The 21,122-nt window shown below is 44.0% G+C and overlaps 2 protein-coding genes across 2 annotated transcripts in view; both read left to right on the forward strand.

The window, feature by feature from the left end:
- The window catches only part of LOC144052190 (striated muscle preferentially expressed protein kinase-like), a 35,024-nt gene extending 30,293 nt beyond the window's left edge, over window positions 1-4,731 (forward strand). Inside the window, exons 31-39 of the mRNA XM_077566073.1 lie at window positions 69-236; window positions 1,005-1,127; window positions 1,300-1,464; window positions 1,531-2,125; window positions 2,527-2,766; window positions 2,835-3,058; window positions 3,133-3,208; window positions 3,313-3,462; window positions 3,677-4,731. Of these exons, the coding sequence (XP_077422199.1) occupies window positions 69-236; window positions 1,005-1,127; window positions 1,300-1,464; window positions 1,531-2,125; window positions 2,527-2,766; window positions 2,835-3,058; window positions 3,133-3,208; window positions 3,313-3,462; window positions 3,677-3,917 (1,982 nt within the window). The 3' untranslated portion in view covers window positions 3,918-4,731. The remainder of the gene's footprint in view (window positions 1-68; window positions 237-1,004; window positions 1,128-1,299; window positions 1,465-1,530; window positions 2,126-2,526; window positions 2,767-2,834; window positions 3,059-3,132; window positions 3,209-3,312; window positions 3,463-3,676) is intronic.
- A 1,054-nt stretch (window positions 4,732-5,785) lies between these two features.
- Window positions 5,786-20,277, forward strand: ctdsp1 (CTD (carboxy-terminal domain, RNA polymerase II, polypeptide A) small phosphatase 1). Its single transcript, XM_077566062.1, has 7 exons — window positions 5,786-6,574; window positions 12,276-12,424; window positions 12,501-12,602; window positions 13,573-13,629; window positions 15,446-15,538; window positions 15,908-16,093; window positions 18,317-20,277. Exons 1-7 carry the CDS (start codon window positions 6,496-6,498, stop codon window positions 18,446-18,448), a joined length of 798 nt encoding a protein of 265 aa, XP_077422188.1. The 5' UTR covers window positions 5,786-6,495; the 3' UTR covers window positions 18,449-20,277.
- The last annotated feature ends 845 nt before the right edge of the window (window positions 20,278-21,122 follow it).

Consider the following 21,122-nt stretch of genomic DNA (forward strand, 5'->3'; position numbering starts at 1 on the left):
TAACATTTAAAATGAGGTGCCAAAACTCAAACATTCCAATTTTTTTTATTATTATTATTATCTTACAGATCGTAAAGCTGTGGATGCGGATGAGCGAATCAGTCGGATCTCCCATCCGGACGGCAGGCAGCTTCTTACCATCCTGAAGTGCAGCCAAAACGATGCTGGGGTGTACGAGTGTGTTGCTACCAACCCCCTCGCTGCTATCACCACTTCTTGTACACTCACCATTGCTTGTAAGTGTCACCCAAACAAACTGGCTGCTCATCCTCTCCTCTTTCATCACTGACAGCATATTCCATGTAATGCAAGTGAACATTGGAATATTTACGTTTGAATGGAATGAATAGAGTAGTAATGAGCTTTTACGTGAAACAATTAACCACATAATGGTTTGGGGGTACATTTTTGGGTTGTGTCGGGAAGCGCATCTGCTGTAAAAGCTGTGCCAAACAAAAACAAATCCTGACCAGCTGAAATCCACATCACAAGATCCAATGCTCGCCGCACTCTGCTGCAGTCGTCGTGTGCGTCTCAGATGTTGAGACGTGTCTGTTTCAATTCCTTCTTTGTGAGGACTTTGTTTTGACGTGAATCACTCAAATATTTTATCTTTTCGTGAACGGCTTGACCAGGGGTCTGCCAACTCGGTCCTCGGGGGCCGGAGTCCTGCAGATTTTGGAGGTTTCTCTCTTCCAACACAAGCAGATTCCAATCAACGGGATCATTATCAAGCTTATGCAGAGCTTGCTGATGAGCTGATCATATATCAGCTGTGTTGAAGAAGGGAAACATCTCAAACCTGCAGGACTCCGGCCCTCGAGGACCGAGTGTGCCCACTCCTGATCCATAAGAAAGAGTTCATTCTCATTCTTAATTAGTCACTTTATGGAAAACTCATGAAAACAAACACCTTTAAGACGCTACAGATTGAATCATAATTCGATCAATATTCTGTCATCGCCTCATTTGGTTCTCTTTCCCCTTTTCCACCACGACTGAAGATGTTCCCAAGCGACCCGGAACCCCTGAAGTCCCTCAGACGTACAACAACACTGCCCTGGTGCTGTGGAAGCCCTCCGACACCAAGCCTCCATGCAGCTACACGTTGGAAAGAAAGACGGAAGGTGACAAATTCAACTCTTCAATTCCAAACTGCACCAATAGTCGATTTGTCTATGGGGAGATCTTAGTATGTCACAAAAGGAGGTCTCATACTACATCGTGTATTTCTGCCGAGCCTTTTATGTTGTAGCATTTTTCAGAAAAGATGTGTACTATGACATCTTGTTCCTTCAGGAGATTCAATGTGGCAAACCGTTGCCACCGGAGTGCTTGACTGCTACTACAATGTGACCGACTTAGCACAAGGGGACGCCTTCCGGTTTCGCGTGTCCTGTGTGAACAAGGCAGGACAGGGTCCACATAGCAACTGTTCAGCTCCAGTCAATTTGGATTGGGCAGGTATGACTGGAATGTCAGGCTGAAGATGCACAAGTTGTAAACTATGTGTGTGTTTGTTGTGGTCAGCTGAAGAGGCTTCCTCACCTGTGGTGGCTGTTGTCAAGACCGCTCCGATACCTGGACCTTTGGCGTCCCCCTCAAGTGTCCTCCCATCCACATCCATGATGACTACTACAACCTCCACTTTGACAGGTCCTGAAAATGCAACTTCGCCGATGAGGCCCCTCCCTCCTGCAGCACAGCCATCATCAAATGGGGCTTCAACATCCATAGAGACCTTCTCATCTCCATCTGCAATCACAAATACGCAGGATGCGCCAAAAATAAGCTCTAAACTTGCATCTGCACCATTTGTAGCAGGCAAGCTCCAGAGCCCAGTGAACATTGTGTCTCCAATGACGCAGACCCCAACCACTCTTGTAACTCCTCCTTCAAGTCCCACCAAACCGGCCAATTGCATCCCCAACACCACCGCGGCTTCCCTGGCCACGTCTCCGATGTTCTTCTCCCCTAAAGTGCTCCAAACATCTAGCCTGAGCCCATTTGGTGAAGGGGCCGCTACGCCCACCAGAAGCACAGCAGCCGGCCGCACGACGCCCTCCACAGCTCTGCGCCAAGGCATTCCACAGAAACCTTACACCTTCCTGGAGGAGAAATCCAGGTAAGGAAAAATACTTGAATGGACAGATTTGAACATTAAAGCCCGTATGCGACTGAGGGATGAACATCTGCGACGCTAGCGAATGTTGATTTCACGTCAGGGTTTGTTCAAGTTTGCAGTTTCCTAAACATTCTTAAGCAGTTGTAATGGTTCTCTAAGCAGTCTTAATGTTTTTTCCTGTTGCAAGGACATTTTGAACATGTTTAAAATGAATAACCACTAAGAATGTTTAGAGTACCATTAAGACCGTTTTGAGAACATTTAGGAAATGTTACGACCTTTGACCCTGATGTGAAATCAACATTCGCTAGCATCGCAAACGTTCATCCCTCAGTGGGATAGCGGCTTAACCTTGGCATTCCTTCATACAGTAAGTATATGATGCAACTATTCTTGGCCAGGGGTCGTTTCGGAGTCATCCGCGAGTGCCGCGAGAACGCCACAGGCAAAATGTACATGGCCAAAATTATTCCCTATAGCCAAGAGAACAAAAAGGAAGTGCTGAAGGAATACGAGATCCTGAAATCTCTGCACAATGAAAAAATCATGGCTTTGCACGAAGCCTATGTGACGCCACGATATGTCGTGCTGGTGGCGGAGAACTGCACCGGAAAAGAGCTGCTGCACAGCCTCGTCGACAGGTCAGCAGTCAGGAAATGTCGCGTCCGCATGAGCGCACCATCATTCAAATTCATTTCTTCCCAACTAGATTCCGCTACTCTGAGGATGACGTGGTGGATTACTTGGTCCAGATCCTCCAGGGAGTCGATTACCTCCACAACCGGCGGGTCCTCCACTTGGACCTGAAGCCAGACAACATCATGGTGACGAACCTCAACACCATCAAGATTGTGGACTTTGGAAGCGCTCAAAGCTTCAATCCACTTGGTCTCAAGCAGCAGGACTTGAGTGCCGTAACGCTGGAATACACGGGTGAGGACAATCGTTGACGTGATTATCCATTCTTCGATCATGAGCTTCAACGCTTCTGACAAATGTGCTTGAAGCTCCTGAGATTGTGAAAGGCGAAGTAGTGGGTCCTCCCGCAGATGTTTGGGCTGTTGGTGTTGTGACTTACATCATGTGAGTCCAATATGGGAACGCAACAACTCACTTTCATCCATTTTCAGCACATGAGCAATCGACACCATTTTTGTTGTCGTCATTTTTGTTTTCATGCACGGAAGGCTCAGCGGCCATCTGCCCTTTGAAGACAAAGATCCTCAGCGTGCGAAAGCCAAGATCCTGATGGCCAAGTTTGACCCAACCAGACTTTACCCCAACGTCTCCCAAAGTGCCTCAGCCTTTGTCAGGAAGATGCTGAGCAGTTACGCTTGGTGAGAAATCTGTTTTCTCGTTATTAAATGTGGAACAAACAGAATTGCTTTCTTACAATTCATGTATTGACCATTTGCCTTTGATTGGCCACTGTTGAAAAGTTGAAACTGTTGAAACACCGCCCCCTATTGGTTAAAAGAAGAAGTAAAAAACATATCGAGTCCTACCCCCTTACAAAACACGCCGTGTGTGCGTGCGTGCGTGTGTTTTCAGGGCCCGCCCGACCACACGCGACTGCTTCAAACAAGCCTGGCTTCAGGACTCGTACATGATGAAGCTGAGGAGGCAGACTCTCACCTTCACCACGGGCAGACTCAAAGAGTTGTTGGTGGCGCAGCAGTGCCATCGTGCTGAGAGCACAACCAAGCACAAGGTGCTGTTGCGCAACTACCAGAGCGCAGCCAAGTCTCCGTCATCATCCGGTCCTGGGGCGCACGTTCCCCACTCCAAGTGAAGGGATTCTTGTCGGTGGCCTTTGGAAATGTCCCATCATGCATCACTCACTTCTGTGTTCCATCTTCAGTACCAAGACTCCAAACTCTCCAGATGCTATTTGGTTGACCGCACATTTCCATTTTCAGTCAATTGTGAAACGACTCATTCAGCACAAAACCTTGTTTTGTCAAACGCGCCAACCTTTCGAATGTATATCATTCTTTGAGCTGCTAACTTATGTTTGCATATACTTCTACGTTTAGATCGCAACACCAAATAACTTTTACTTAAAACTGTTTACTTTTTTCATGTTAATTTATTTGCATGCGTGTGTGAGTGTAAGCATCTCTGAATCACTTTTCAACTCTCTAAGACAAAAAAAAAAGTGTGTCTTTGTGGTTGCTGTATAAGGATTAGGAACAGCAAAAAAATAATTCGGGTGCAATTGATGCATCTGATTTTGAACGTGTATCGCAGGTAGGACGCACACTAATGACTTGTTGTGGTACACTTAGCTTGGTCAAATCATGTTTGCCCGGTCAGTGCCTAGATTGGAGTCAAATCCAAAATCTATTTCTTTTCATGTGTCTGCTGGTTCTAATTCCCACGTGATGAGTTAGTTGGACAAAAGTTTAGCACCGCTGTTGCAATTTTACAAGTCCGACTGACGGAAACGATAGCATTTAATAGTTGTGTGTGTTCCTCTCACAGCACTACTTTTTCTAACCATTTGGATGCGTGAAGAGTTGTAAATGTGCCAACTTGCTGTGTTTATATGTGGGATTTGTTGTGTTTCAGACACACTCTGTAATAAAGTACAATTTGCCTATTTTTGTGAGCGCCCCACCCATTTGAATAGTCCCGTTTTTCTGTGTACATTTAGGTTTTATATCAGAGTGGGGATTGGACCTTTACCAAGTAGAATATATTTGACAATATACACTACTCACAAAAAAGTTAGTGATATTTGGCTTTCAGGTGAAATGTCAGGATGAGCCTAAAATGCATTCAAAGCTTTACAGGTGAACTTAAAGAGTGGGATGGTGTGCCTCAGCGGACAATGAGTCCACTTGTGAACAGCGTGACGTCGTCAAGCTGGAATTGATGCTCAAGGGCACATGACTTATTGAGACCTTACATTGTTTTTTATTGTGGTGTTCCCACCATTGTTAACTTTTATTTCAATTAATTGCTTGAGATGAGAAAATAACCAGAGCGACCTTCTACTTAAATGTCCTACTTTCATGGTATGTCACTGTCGTGTGAACTTTTGACATTTGCCATTCATTCACCTGAAATTTTTGTATTTTGCAAAGAAAAATATACTTCAGCAGAAACTGAGGCATATATTTATACTAAATGATCTCTATGTTGTAAGGATAGCAAGTAGGCAATATCCATTCATTTTTGCACTGCTTGCCCTCAGAGTCGTGAGAAAGCAGGAGCCTATTCCAGCTATTTGGGTCAGAGGCAGCGTACACCATGGACTGGCCACCAATCGCAGGGTACATAAACCTGTCGATTCCTTTCAAAAAAAAAAAATATATATATATATATATATTTTTTTTTTTTTTAACAACACAATGCATACTTAGAATAGACCTATAGCAGAAAGTTTGGACATCTTGGGTTTAGTTCCCACTTAAAGCAACAGTTTAATGTTCATATTCTTCATATGTCTTAAATTCAATTATTTACTTCAGACGAGCAGAATATGAATCTCAACCACATTTTACAGACAAGAATAAAGTTTTTGTCGATTCAACTTTTTAAACCCGAGCCGCCGAACCCAGAGCGAGAACTTTTTTGACGCTCCCTTGACTGAACCTAGGCAGTTTCAAGGGGACCCGAACTGGGGCGTTTCTGAAAGGCAACTCCCACGAAAAGACGCCACTGTCTGTCTGTCTGTCTGACTGCCTGCCTGTCTGTCTGACTGACTGTTTTTATTTCTACCCGAACGTCCGTCCTGCATCCTTTAGCCACCGCCGACTTTATCACCGGGAATCCGCTCCATGAACACAAACCACGGCTGAGATTCTTCCACGTTGACGTCGAAGACTTTTAAATAACTTCTCTTTGAACGGCGAACCTACTTGAGTCAACGTTTGCTTCGTTGTGTGTGTTTTAATTAATTTGTGTCAAAAGTCCGGATATGTTCTCTGAGAATGACGTAAAGTTACGCATCGGAATGCTTAACATTAACCGAGATGGAATGAAAAAAGTTTTGAGTAAGTTTGCTGCGAGCTACTTTTAAGGGATCGTCGACAAAGTTGTGCAAGGCAGCAAAGGCCGCGGCTCGTTCCGACATTCCCTTGCTTTTACTGCGCCGCTTTAAGTGGAATGGGACGCCTTGAAACCACCGTGTTTGGATCTTGAAACTGCGAGGGGCGCCCGAGCACCATATTGAATCAAAGTTGGCAACTTTGTGTCAAATGTGCTGCAAGTTGGGGCTTTCCGAGCAGCGACAGCAGCGGCCGGCCTGTAAGCGCCGAATGGACGATCTGTAGGCGGCGAGTTGGCGAACCTCCGCTCGGCTTGGCCGCTCGTGAATGCGGCGCACGAATCCTCAAGTTTGACGCGTGACACAGTCGGACGTTATGGACAACCCGTCCTCGGTCATCACGCAGGTCAGCCGGGAAGAAGAGGGAAATAAAGCCGCGGACAGAGGAGACACGGGTGAGTGCTTGCTTTTATTTCTTGCTCAAACATTGCTCCCCGCAAAAGGATCGCATTCCGCAATCAATCGCAACACGTCGCGAATGAGCATATTTTGTGCGTGATCGTTAGAACGGCGTTCGAGCACCATAGAGGAGTGTCAACAAGTTGCAAAAGGTGAAAGTGTCACTTTGACGCAACTTTCTGCTCATTGCTGCAGGGAGGCCTTGAGTTTGTGGAGCGGAAGTGACGACGCAGCCGCCGCGTTACGAGTCTCTCAAGTTCGGAGTAAACAAAACAAAAAGTGGAGCGAAGACACCATCTGTTTGTTGTTGCGCACGAGGTAGTTACGCATATTATGCAGGGTTCTAAAGAGACAGCAAAGAAAGTGCAAACGGTGCCGTTCCTCTTCAGCTGGGGGTGCCTTGTTCAAGGACACCAGACGAGAATTCGTCCCACATTTTCAGTAAGACTTGAACTATCATCCTGCGACTGGAAAGCTGAGCTGCCACTCTCTTAAATGTTGAGATGACTAAAACCATAAGAAATGTTCATTTTGAAACGCAGGGGCAACAATGTAATCTGATGGGGTGTTAATTGGGGTTTCTACGAGGGCTTAACATCCCATTTGACGTCACAGAGTAGTAGAATTCCATTTCCAAATCACAAAGGCTGCAATTTGGGGGGGGGGGGGGGGGGGGACGACAACAAACAAAGAACTGCTCTTGTTCTGGTAGGCTTTATTTTTATATCGGCCTTTGCATATTTCATTTGTTTGTTTATATCGTGTCTAGATACGTTCAGTTATTAGCGCAGTCAACACGTTTGCGTGTTTCATAAAGCATGAAAAATGCCGTGATAAAGCCACGGATTTGTTTCTATTATTGTTATCATCTGATCTATGATTTAGTGAATTATGTTTACGCCTCGCTTGTTTGGTCGAATTGTGTGAAGTTATAGTGAACGCTTAAAAGACTGCAAGTCAGATTGTTTTAAAAGATAACAACTCTAGTTAAAGTAAATCAACGGTATTTCATATGAATTCATTGTTTCAAGTGGACCTTGAAAATTTTTAAATTGTTAAATTGCCATAGCGATATTGAGGGTGGGAAAAAAATCAACAACGTTCAGACCTAGTTTCCTCGGAACGAGTTATGATGTTTTCTGGAAATCCTAATGATTGCGTCATCATGATTAAATAACCCTAATGATTGAATAACTCATTTAATTTGATAGCAAAAAAAAAAAGTCTAAGCTAAAGCTGTGCTTTGAAGCGTTGCCGTTGTCGTGATCATTTTCCCACTCTTGTTTCTGCAAAATACAAAAGTAGAAAAAAAGTTATAGCGAGCTAGGATCAAAAAAGTGTATGAAAAATGGCGACTTGCGCTTTCACCCTTGCGTGATTATACATACGTTGTGGTACGTACAAGCGGCTTGAGGCGGCTGAAAACAAGTTTCACACTTTTATTGCAGTGTCAATGTAATCAGTCACAAAACTCGCTCGTTATCGAACAAATCCCGCTGCTTGCTTGCGTACGAGCGTGTTTATGATCTGACTCGTGCTTTTCTTCTTGTTGTTTGTCATCCGACGCTGACGATGGCAGATGACGTCACACGGGAAAGATGAAATATAGGTTTCACTGAAACAATCATTTTATGTGATGAGTTGCGTTAATCTTGTCATTGTCCTGAAAAAGAAAAAAAAAGAAGTCACACCAGAACCATTTTCATCACAAAATGTCCAAACCAGCATGTGAACGTCTCACTTCTTTCCTCTCTAACTCATTGTTTGGACAGTTCGTAATTACGATACGATACGATATACTTTTATTTTCCCTGTGGGGAACTTTTTCCTGGACTCCGTCCGGCTGCAGTTTACAGTAAGAGAAAACAACAGAATATAAAGAGATGAAATTAAAATTAAATAAATAAGAAGTGCAGCAATAAGTAGAAGACTTCACAGAAGTCTTCACAGGAGTATACATGTGTAGAGAAGTACATTGCACACACCCATATACACGCTTCTATATATATGTATATATACACACACATGGGTATGTACACAACAATGCACCATATATCTTATTGCACTGAGTTAATGTCGTTAAGCAGTTTGATGGATGTCTGCAGGAATGAGTTCTTGTAGCGGTTCAGCCTGGTTCTGGGGGTCCTGAATCTCCTGCCGGAAGGCAGTAGCTGGAGCTCATGATGCAGAATGTGAGTCGGGTCAGTAACAATTTTCTGTGCCAGTCTGGTGACGGACCGCTCATAAAGCATCTGTAGGGAAGGATGATTCCTGACCCCCATGATCTTCACGGCAGTCCGCACCAGACCGGCAATCTGTGACCTCGACTGCACAGTCGGGTTGCCGTACCAGGCCGCAATGCCGTATCTGATGATACTTTCCAATGCAGCCCGGTAGAACAACAGCATGGTCCTCTGCTCCACTCCATAGACCCCAAGTCTGCGTAGGAAGTAAAGACGCTGTTGGAGTTTGGAGCAGAGACTTCCAACGTGTACCCTCCAGCTGAGTGTGTTGTCAATGTGGAACCCCAGATACCTGTATGAAGCCACCTGGCTGATGTGGTTGCCTTTAATGACGACTGGCCTGTGGTCACCAACAGTTTTTGGATCAAATATCACCTCCTCTGTCTTCCCCACATTGAGCACAAGATGATTCCGGTCACACCACTGGACAAATTTCTCTATTTCTGAGAAATAGTCCAGTGGGCTACCGCCGGCCTGCAGCAAGCTGACGATAGCGGCGTCATCAGAGAACTTAATGATAAAGTTCTCAGGGTGTGATGTCACACAATCATTTGTGTACAGCGTGAAGAGGACCGGGGAGCTGACGCAGCCCTGCGGGGCGCCTGTGTTTATCAATCTGGGTTCCGAGAGGGAGCTGTTGACCCTGACTTGCTGTGTGCGCTGTGTCAGGAAGGAGTGATACCACCTCGAGATGTATGGGTTCACATTCATCTCCTTCAGTTTACCCAAAAGCAGGTGCGGCTGCATTGTGTTGAACGCTGAGCTAAAGTCAACGAACAACACACGTGCCTAAGCTTTCGGGACGTCCAGATGTTTGCTGACCAGATGTGTGATGCTGTTGATAGCATCGTCAGTGCCGTGACCCGAACCCGCTTGTAGGCAAACTGAAGGGAGTCTTAAGTGTGCATCCACCTCCCCCCTGAGCCGAGTCACCATCAGCCTCTCGAAACACTTCATAACAATGGAAGTTAGAGCCACAGGCCTGAAGTCATTATTGACCACAGGACATTGTTTTTTAGGAAGCGGGGTGATTACTGATTTTTTCCAGAGACTGGGAATGGAGTGTGAGTCCACAGATCTGTGGAAGATGGGCTGCCATGCCGCTGTGAGCTCCTCTGCACAGGATTTTAGCAGAAGGGCAGATATCCCATCCGGTCCTGAGGCCTTCTTTGTGCAGACAGACCTAAAAGCAGATTGGACGTCATGGGGATGAATGACCAGCCTTGAGTCCTGCTCATTCACTGAAATGGACCTCAGGACCTCCCCACATTCAGAGGAGAAGTCCTGGGTTTCGAATCTTAAATAAAAGTCATTCAGCTCCCTTGCCTTCTGGAGGTCATTTAGAGTGCTGAGACCTTTTTGAGCAGGAGTCAAGTTGGTGATCCTCCTCGTGGTGTCCCACATTTTCTTGGAGTTGTTAGCAGCAACTGTTTTGGTAGAAAAGTCAACATTGTTCATTGCGCTAATAATAATCCAGAAACATTTTTAAAGCGACTCATTGAGTCATTTTCAGCATTAAAAAGTTAGTATTTTGTTCAGAATGAATTTGAACAAACAAATTATATTTTTTGGTATGCAATTAATACCTTTAAAAAATAAATGTTCCACTTGCTGTCGACTGAAGATGACATCACCTGTGCTGAGGAAGTAGATAACGACCAATCAGGACTCACCTGGTTTCTGGCTTTGGTTAGCAAACTGAGGCCCCGTCGACACGGAAGCCCGTTTCAATGTATCCTCACAAGTTTCTTATCGTTTGAGCCCTTCGTCCGACATGACGGCGCGTTTTCGGAGCTTGAAAGCGAGGACTTTTGAAAGTGAGGACTTTTGAAAGCGAGGACTTTTGAAAGCGAGGACTTTTGAAAGCGGGCTCCAGAGTGGACAGATTTCAAAACGCGTCCGTCTGGACACCTCATGCAGGAAACTCCCCCAGCGATGACGTAACGGTCGCAGCTCCGTGACGAATTGTCGCACATTGATGACGTATGCGGCGATTCTTGCATGACTGTCAGTCTGTCAACAACAATGGCGGAGAGCCATGTTGTAGTCGTTTTTTTGCACAAAATATTTTGCTTCTTTATTCTCACGTTTAAGAAGCGGTGCCATTGTCACCTGCGTTCGTCTTTTTCATGTTGTTTCGCCAAAGCCGTGTTTGTTCTGTAGATTGCAATAAAGTTAGAAAAGAAAAGAAAGTGATTCTTCTTCTACGCTTTCTGTTAACTCCCTGTGGCTGCTCTACAGCGCCACTCCAGTCTTGGCATATACATTACAGCTGTTAAACGTCCTCAGCGTCTTCTTTTGGACACACGCAAGTCTTGAAATGCTTTTGTGTGGACGAGATTTGTTTGTTTGTTTGTTTGCTTGCGTCTGGACGAGGCCTGAGCCATGATTAGTTGTTATCTACTTCCTCACCACAGGTCATGTCATCTTTAGTCTACAGCAAGTAGAAAAAAACATTTTTTAAAGGTATTAATTCTACATGAAAAATAAAAATTCCTTACGGACAAAATCTGAACTTTTGACTGCTGAAAATGTCTCAATAGTTTACATGGAGACATTTAATCATTCCGAATGAAGATCTCTGGTCACCTGTTTACATGTGACCAGAGATCCATTCCCATCTGCCGTTGACGTGCTCCCCCGTTGAATGAGATCAGCCCCGCGGCAGCCGCGGGACGCACAGACATCGATCACGTGATTTATCAAAATGGAGTTCGTTCGTCATTTAGCACCGTAGTTGTGATTGTGTTAACACTTTTATGGATTAAAAAAACAAGTTTCAAGTACTTGGAAACAAGTTCTCCCCTCGCAGACAAGCTCTGGGAGACGCTGCCATTCTAGGGGGTGGAAACGATGACGTCACGACGCATTTACGTCACGACAGAGCAAGCCTCGCAATTCCGAAAGAAGCGTATACATGACGCTCGTTGGGATTGACCAAAGGAATATTCTGCCACTCCCGTGATTCCCAGTGAAATTCCATTCGGATTCAGCCTTTTCATTCCCATTGAGGTGTTTATATGGAGCATTTTGGGATTCATTCTCATCGGAATGCACGTAAAGTCCATGTTGAGTCAAGTATGGCTTTAAAAGCATCGGCGTGTAAAGAAGTAACGGCCCGGACTACTTTCCGGACGCTACAAGGACCGCTAGAAGGCGCCGCTTCCTGCGTCAATACCCGCCTGCTTCCTCTTCCTATTTTGTGCGGCGCTGCAGAGGCCAGCGGAGGGTCAGATGGCGTTTGAATGCACAAGCAGAGGCGGAGGGAAGGAAAGAAAGAGTTTGCTTTGTTGGTAACGCGCTCACGTCCGGCTCAACACAGAGCGGCCATGTTTGGGGTCACAATAAGTGATCAAGTAAGTTGGCACTTCACATTCCCCAGCGCTTTTCTTGCTCTTTTGCTTCTTCTCTCGGTCGTCGGGCTGAGCGCCTCATCTTCCTTCATGTGCTGCAGGTTCCACGCCCTCGCTGTCCAGCAAGAAGCCCCGAAGCGGTGGCTTGTTTTCCATCTTTTCCTGCTGCCTGTGCCGAGACCAGCCGGAGCCGCCGCCGGTCAACAACAACGCCCCCCTGCTCGTTGAGGAGAACGGCGCCGTCTCCAAGGTCAGTCCCGGCTCCTCCTCCTCCTCCGTTTTGCTCGGGGGGCCGTCCCACGTGTCTCACGTTGAGGCCCCTTCAGATCCAGGTGAAACCGCTGCTGCCAGCCGCCAAGTCCAAAGACGCCGGAAAAGTCTGCGTGGTGATCGACTTGGACGAGACGCTCGTTCACAGCTCTTTTAAGGTACGAAATGGACACCACAAGTGCTGCTGCTTCTTCTTCAAACATAATCCGCATACTTATGTTATCACGTTAGGGTTGCAAAATTCTGTGAATTTTGAAATGTTGGAAACTTTCCAGGGAAATTTATGGGAATAAACGTGGATAAAGGAGCAAAGTAATTGGGGGAAATCAGCTCAGTATAATTGAGAATTTATTAAAAAAAATTTTTTTTACTAGGGCTGCTTGATTATTACGACGATTATTTTGGTAATAATTGAAATTCCAATTAGGACAATCATTAAATTTTTGGGGTCCAAAACAAGAAAATGTTTAAAGGTAGAAATTATTAAGACAAATAAAATTCTTTGAAACTCTATAATTATGCAAGATCCTTTTAGATTAAACAAAATGTATTAAATTTGTTATTTAAAAATTAAAAAAAAAAGTATAAATGTAAACAACTCAAAATTTGTATTAATCATCTTTTTTTGGACAATGATGCTAATTTTGAAAACATGGAATGTAATAATTGAAATGAATTGCACAATCCTATTTTAAACTAGTTTTTTTTTTTTTTTTTTTTTTTTTTTACTCTATGCTGCTAGCAAAAACGGAGGAAAACTGCAACGTACAACTTTTTTGTTGTTGTTTTTTTGCAGTTAAGGATCATTCTTTCGTGGAGGTTTCTCCCCTATAATTTGCATGGAGAACTTCCGATTTGGAATATGTCCAAATAGTTTTCAATAGAATAATAGCCCAAATTTGACAGCACGTAAATTGACACGCATGATTTCAATATGTACAGAATACATTTTGTGACATTTTTCTTTGGCAAACAGTGTAGCTTGAGATTGTTCCAATATAAAAATAGGTTAGTCCAGTGTTCAGCCAAACTTTATTGAGCCAAAGCACAAACGACCTTCAAATGACCTTCAAAGTTGTCTCCTCCTGACGCCATGTTCTTCTAATGCTCTTCACTTTCTTCGTCCAGCCTGTGAACAACGCCGATTTCATCATTCCTGTGGAAATCGATGGAACTGTGCACCAGGTAGCGCCGCTGTTATTATTATTATTTCAATTGTTGACTGCACAATGTTGTGCCGGCCGGGATCTGGAGACGGACGCTCGAGGACGGAAGACACGCCAGCAGCCCGGGCCCGATTCAAGTAATCCAGGATAGGTTTATTCCAACAAACACAGCCTATTCCGGATGACTTGGTTCAGGAACGTGGCCGTCAGCCGCCAACGCCACGCAAAGGAAGGGAAACAAACATGGAGGAACGAGTCCCATTTTTTGCACGTGTCCGTGAACGACACGTTTACGTTTATCGTCTTGTGCATGTCCGGCTCACCAGAATTATGTACGTCAGGGCTGCCCAAACGTTTTCTTCCAAGGGCTGCAATACAGAAAATAGGAGGAGGCAACGGCTTTATATTAGTGCCGTCGAAGTCAAAGCGTTTACTAATGAATTCATCACAAAAAAATGATCGCAATAATCATTTATTAACGCAGATTACATTTTTACTCATTTATTCATTTCGAACGTAGATGATCTTTTAGCTGACAGCGGCTGGTTACGTTAAAGGTAGCACAGGTTGTTTGAGCAATAAACAGAACTACATGCATTATAAATACATGTTTACACAGGACACTAAGAATATTTGTTCATGTCAAAATATTGGGGTCATTTTTTTCCCCATTTTAAATGATGCAAGTAATTAACTGATTAGAAAAAGAGGATGATGAGCGTGTGGCCAGAAAATGTTGAAGACGTCCTCATAATATTAAATGTCAAAAAAAAAAAGTCGCATGTAACTTTAAATTTGTTGAGCAAATTTTTTGATAAAAAAAAACTTTTTAATGAAGTGATTCATCGTGATTAATCAAAATTCCCAGATGTGATTAATCTGATTAAAAAAAAAAATGTTTTTAATGGTTTGAAAGCTCTACTTTGTATAAACCATGTTGCCCAAAGCGCTTTACCAAACCTCATATTCACTTTATTGAAAACATACCAAAGTGTACCAAGACTGTATGTCGCCGATGCGCTAACTCAGCCGTGTCAACGTATGGAAAGGTTGAACTTTTTAGTTTGAAGCTGTAATATGGAACTTTTTTCTCCCCCCAAAATATCTTTACAGTAGCCTTTTTATACAATTTATGACTGAAATGTCTTCTATTTAGCAGATGAACACCTTAGCTGTTCACAATGGGCACTCCCGCAAGCCTCTGGCCAATAGTTTTCAGACTGGATTCGGGTTTGAATTCCCCTGTGACTTAATGTGCCTGTTGTGTATGTGCAGTTTCATTTTTTGTCAGCAGGTGGCAGTAGCGATTCAAAATGGAATGTTCTACGTTCAGTAAGCTTTCAAATAACTGACTTGAACCTCCAGGATCCCTCGCCGTACCCTGGCCAACAGCAGTACCCTAGTGTTTTGTTTTTTTGCTTTTGGTCAAGTTTAATTAAATCTATCACTCTTCTGTCTTACCAACTAGCTAGCGCTAAGCTAACCTAAGAGGGTTCTTCGTCTCTCCGGTCCAGCTTGAAAGTTTGCAAACTCCCTTCTTCAGACGCCAACAGCAAAATAACAACAAAGTCTGACGTTTTTCTGACTCTTTTAGTGAAGTGTAATTGGTAGAAAAGAAGGAAATGAGGGGTGAGAAGGGCAAACTTCTGGAGAGTAAGTTCAGTGGTAGAATGCAGTCCATGAGCTCGGCCCCAGACCATTTTTTATTCTACGACTAAAACATGGATATGGCGGATGGCACCGGTGAACATGATTTTAGATGCCGAAAAGGTTGTCCTTGCAAGAAGATAGTTTTGTAAAAATCATCCCGGTTAAACGGTGGCGTTCTTTTCCAGGTGTACGTCCTGAAGCGGCCTCATGTGGACGAGTTCCTGAAAAGGATGGGAGAAATGTTCGAGTGCGTCCTGTTCACGGCCAGTTTAGCCAAGGTGAGGTGTCCGTTTGTTTACACTTCGCTGTTCATGCGTAGCCACGCCCACCTCGTACCACTTGCCATACCTGCTTCATTTCTTTCGTCCTACCGTGGACCGTCCCGTCCATATTACAGCCACTCCTTTACAACATTAGATTCATGTACTTTTATTTTCTGCATTTGTGGTGTGTTTTTTTTTTCTTCTCTCTCGATTCTTTTTTTTTTTTCTCCGTCGGTCCCCCTCAAAATCTTCTTCAAAACTGTATTCCAGTATAAAAAAAGACGGATCGACTTGCTGCATAAACAAGCAGCTGAACAGCACAGGAAAATAAACGAACAACTAATTGAGCGTTAATCGTATCCGTCCACTGTGTGACCGCCCTAGTATGCCGACCCGGTCTCGGACCTCCTGGACAAGTGGGGGGCCTTCCGCTACCGTCTCTTTCGGGAGTCGTGCGTCTTCCACAGAGGAAATTACGTCAAGGATCTCAGTCGTCTTGGCCGGGACCTCAACAAGGTCATCATCGTGGACAACTCTCCCGCCTCCTACATCTTCCATCCCGACAACGCAGTGAGTCATTAAAAAAATAATAATAAAAATTAGACTTACTTTTTAACTCTTTCACTGCCAGACGTTTTCAGAAACGGGTTGTCCCCACTGCCAGCCGATTTAAGCATTTTGAGTGATCTTTCAAGGTCCACAGAAAATGTTGTGTTTGGACTATGGAAACACACATACTACCAAATGAAAGATTGGACTCTCAGTCAAAGTTTGTTTCTACCTTATTCCGTTCTTCAGTAATCAACAATAGAAAATGGTTACTTTCACCGAAATTCTCTCTTTTGAAACAAAAAACGGAGAAAAAGAGCTTTTTGTGAAACGATGTTATTTCATGCACTCTCGTGAATTGTACACTTCTTTTTGTCCATGAATGATGCCACAAACACCTAAATTGTGCTTTACTTCTGTAAAACGCTTTCACCAACGCTTTGCAAAATACGTTTATTTCCATTCAACAGTGTAACAATTTGACAAAACAATTTCGCAAACTATTTACAAATGTGTGCAACTGTGGTACTACTTACAATTATGTGGATGTTTCAAATACAGTTTTTCCTTTTGTAACGCTCTCCTGCGTGCAAGGAGACGCCAGGACTCGCACAACAGTTTACTTTCACTTTCGCATTGGTCCGTTTTGCGTGCAAACGTTACACTTTCTTGACGGCCTTTTTTTCCGGGGAATAAAAAGCAAGTAGCAGACTGTACACACTTCCTCCGATGAATATGCATTGGACTCGGGGCACTCTCCGTCGTCCGATCGAACGTCCGCCTGCGCGTGCTCGGTTGCGCTCCGCGTTACGACACCGTCATAGCCGCCGCTTCAGCGGTTCCAATTTCGCCGTCAAGCTCGGATTCACCTTCATCATCATCGATGATGATCATCGTCGTCATCAATGTACTCTTTTAGCGTTGGTCGATGCCTTTCGTCTTGTAAGTGTAGAGCTGCTTGCAAACGCTCGCCATTGCCCGTTCCCTCCTCCATCGAGCTCCATCTAACGTCTTCTACTGCCGCGTCAATGCTTTCCAACCACGGAGTCACCATCATCTTCATCATCGATGATGATCATCGTCGTCAACAATGTGCTCTTTCAGCGATGCTTTTGGTCTTTGAAAAAAACGGCTCGGGCGTGAGCTCCTCGCGACCGGCCGCCATTTTTCCTTTGTCTTCCATTCTCATCTCCTGCTCGACGCTCTAGCTCCGCCTCTACTGACGCCCACCCGATCTTGTCAAAAGAGAGTCATCGCTGCCCTCTAGGGGCCAAAAGTAGTCATTAGGCACAACAGACCGGCTGGAAACTTTCACCACAGCTCCGGAAGCCTTGCCCGCACCAGTTTCAAAAAAAAATAAATAAAAATGGATGACGTCTTTAGACGTCATTGGCAGTGCTCCGTAGGTTTTTACTTGACGTCTATAAACGTCAATGGCAGTGAAAGAGTTAAAAGAAAATAATTGACAGGAAAATGGTCGACATACAGATCCGAATGAGACAAACATGTTTATAGTAACAAAATGAAAATCTGGAGTTGTGCTGAGGGCTGTTTTTGAATTTGTTGGGGAGAGAAACCAAAAGACTTAAAAACTCTTTATTACATTTGACAAAAGGGTGAACAGTTTGTAATCACGTTTGCGAGGCATCAGCTGTGGACAAATGGCATGAATGGAGATCAGCTGTTTTTGTAATCCGTTATATATTCAACAAAAATAAAAACGCAAGACTTTTGTTTTTGCTCCCAATTTTTATGAAATGAACTCAAAGATGTCAAACTTCTTCCACATACACAATATCAGCGTTTCTCTCAAATATTTTGAGCACTTCTCCTTTGCCGATATAATCCACTGACAGTCAGTACTGACTGCTTTTGTGAGTCTCCAGAAAATGTAACAAAACTGCACCTTTGAGACTGTAGGCAGTCTAAGGCACACCTGTGCACTAGTCATGGCGTCTAATCAGCATCTTGATATGGCACACCTGTGAGGTGGGACGGATTATCTCGGCAAAGGAGAAGTGCTCACTGTCATAGATTTAGACTGCTTTGTGAACAATATTTGAGAGAGAATATTTTTTTGTTTCACATCTTTGAGTTCATTTCATGAAAAATGGGAGCAAAAACAAAAGTCTTGCGATTCTATTTGCGTTGAGCTGGAATAGAGCCGAGTGTGAATGTTTGTTAAACAAAATGACATTGTTGGCGTTGCGTCGTACATTTACATTTTGTTTGCTGGCCCGGCAGGTTCCGGTGGCGTCTTGGTTCGACGACATGTCTGACACCGAGCTGCTGGACCTCATTCCCTTCTTCGAGAGGCTCAGCAAAGTGGACAATGTCTATGCGGTCCTTAAGCACCAAGGGGGGGCCGCAAGCTAACAGAATTAGAAGAGAACGGAATGCAAATCTGATGTGCCTGCGCTCAAACACGCACGCACACGCACGCACGCGCACGCACACACACAAAGCAGTGAGACAGCAAACGCAAGACTCTTCCCAGCCTCCACCGAGTGAGGGAGTCCGTGTTAGTGTTGATGCTGCCATCATGTGGTCATCCAGAAAACTGCTCGACGTGAACGTTCCCTTTCGTCGCCTCAGGAAGTAAATGGCGGCGGCAGGTCGACACACGAGCAAATGGACGCCATTGAACTCTCAATTCACTTTTCACTGAACTTTAGCTGCCATCCCCAAGGTGCCTTTTTAAACCTTGTATTATTTTAGTCCTGCCACAAAGACAAACGAACTTGTCACGGCCCTCAAAAACATGCGCTTTGTTTGTGGGTGTGGCTTTCCACGTCACCGAGGTCACATTTGCTGTATATTGACTTGTGTTCGACAGGCTCGCTTCCACCTTTCAAAAGTCAAACTTGAACTCTTCAGTCCAGAATTGGAAGAGCAGAATGTGCCCGCTTGCCTTGTTTCATTTTGTCTTAAGGACTTCGTCTTTTTTCTTCTTCTTTGTCTTCCGAAACGGTACACATAGGCTGGAAACAATCTCATGCGGGGCTCAAAAGTGTGTCAACGTTGTCTATATTTAAAGCCGACCTCAACCTTCAACATTTCTTCACAACATGTTTTATGTGACCTGGCTCGTCTAAACATGACATTCTGATGAATATTACATTTGTGGAATATGAAGCAAAATGCAGCCCGACTGAAGATGACGTCACGGTTGCTCAAGTCTCAGGAAACCAATCACAGCTCAGCTGTTTTCTGAAGCTGAGCTCTGATTGGTTTTTACCTGACACCTGAGCAACTGTGACGTCGTCTTCAGTCGATGGATAAAAAGGGCTGCATTTTGCTTCAGAACTCCAGAACATCTTATTTAGAGCAGTGGGGGGGGGGGGGGGGGGGCTGGGTTGACGTCCCCTTTAAAGCAACAACCCAACCAACAACCCCGAAACATTTCCTGGTCAATGTTGTATGTGTCGGATTATTTTGACATCTGTTAGCGCAGCTGCAATGCTATCTGTTGTCTCAAGTGCATTTTTGTCCAGGGTGGTTTTGTGAGACACCGAGCAGGTGTCGCTCGCGATGTCAGGTGAGTTTAAAGGACGCGTGTGGCGCCCAACAAAGCCTCTTGGACTCTTTTTAAGCGGTCTTGTATGCAAATGAGGAAATCACACGAATGCCAGCGGATTGTGCTTTTTGCAGTGCAGCTCCACAGAGAAAGAAAGCAGGGTTGATCGTGTTCATATTTCTTTGCAGTCTTTCTGTATGCTTTTGAAAATCCTGTCAATCAAACCACATATTCGTTTAAAAAAAAGAAAAAAAGATCCTGTTTCTGGCCCATGAGGAGCCCTCTGATGCATTCAGTAATCCCATTTATGGCTGTTGGCTATTGGACTTCTTCGGTGAATTTAAAGATGGAGCCAAAGTTGGCTAAGAAACACCAGCAAGTTACTAAAAGGAATTGTACTGTTCTAGGCACATAACAGTGATGTGTTTGGTCACCAGGTGGCTTTTTATTTATAGGGCTTTGCCATTACAACTAAAGTGTCACTACGGAGCCGCTACTGTACCTCACACGTTCAGTAGGTTTGTTTTGCACAGCAAGGAAGCAAACAAATGTCATTAATATATGAAACATCCGTGTTACTGTACTCATGATTTCATAGATATCATCTCATTTTTGACCAGTTTTATCGTGCCATGTTATACATGAACTATGTAACAATGCATTTACCCCCATAAACGCTAAATCAACATTGTTTGTCATCTGAAGTTTTGTTGATGCGTTGAGGGAGGAGGGGGGGCTGACGTGTTGGTGAGAGTGGGGTCAGTAAATTGTGCCCATTTTCACGCCAAGTGTCTTTTACGCAAGGTTTCGATGACAGGAATGCCTCCAACTAAAATGTCCTCATATACTTTAGGATGTTGCGCAGTCGCTTTGGATCTTCAATAAACTAGTTAGGTTGTGCCATTAGTCAGAATTGAGTGGGGTGCCATTGATAATTTAAGTAAAAAATCATTTTAATCTCACTAACAATAATATATAAAAGGAAGTCAAATTCAATACAAAACTTTGATTTGCAGGTTTCAGAGGCTTTTTCTCTTCTCTTTCTTTGTCAGCCTTCGCCAACTCTTCTCAGGCGTGTCAGTCACAATTCTATTTTCACTTTCTTTTTTAATTGCAATTGTTTTTTTCTTTTTTTGTGAATTTTGGCAAGGAAAAATAACTTCTAAAGACGCGTAACCCAAGTGAGCAGAACAACCAGATTCGTCACTTGGCGAGTGCTTGGGATTTTCGGCTATTTTTTTCTTTCCTTATTCCGTTATTATTCTTATGGCCATCCTGCAGATTTTTCACTCCTTTCCAACCGGACGTATGTTTTCTCTTTCACTGCTCTTTCCGACTCCTCTGGAGGAGTTGAAATCCTGCCTGTCTTCCTTTTGGATCTGGTGACATGATGAATTTGGATTAAGAATTAAGAATGGCACATACTTTTAGTGATCAAATGTAACAATACAGTTTACAACAACAATAAAATACAATAAAGTCTGAAGGTATCATTTGATTACTATATTAAGTGTAATCTTTGCGTGTTCAAAA

This window comes from Vanacampus margaritifer, chromosome 1 (genome assembly GCF_051991255.1).
Source record: "Vanacampus margaritifer isolate UIUO_Vmar chromosome 1, RoL_Vmar_1.0, whole genome shotgun sequence".
Taxonomy (NCBI): Eukaryota; Metazoa; Chordata; class Actinopteri; order Syngnathiformes; family Syngnathidae; genus Vanacampus; species Vanacampus margaritifer.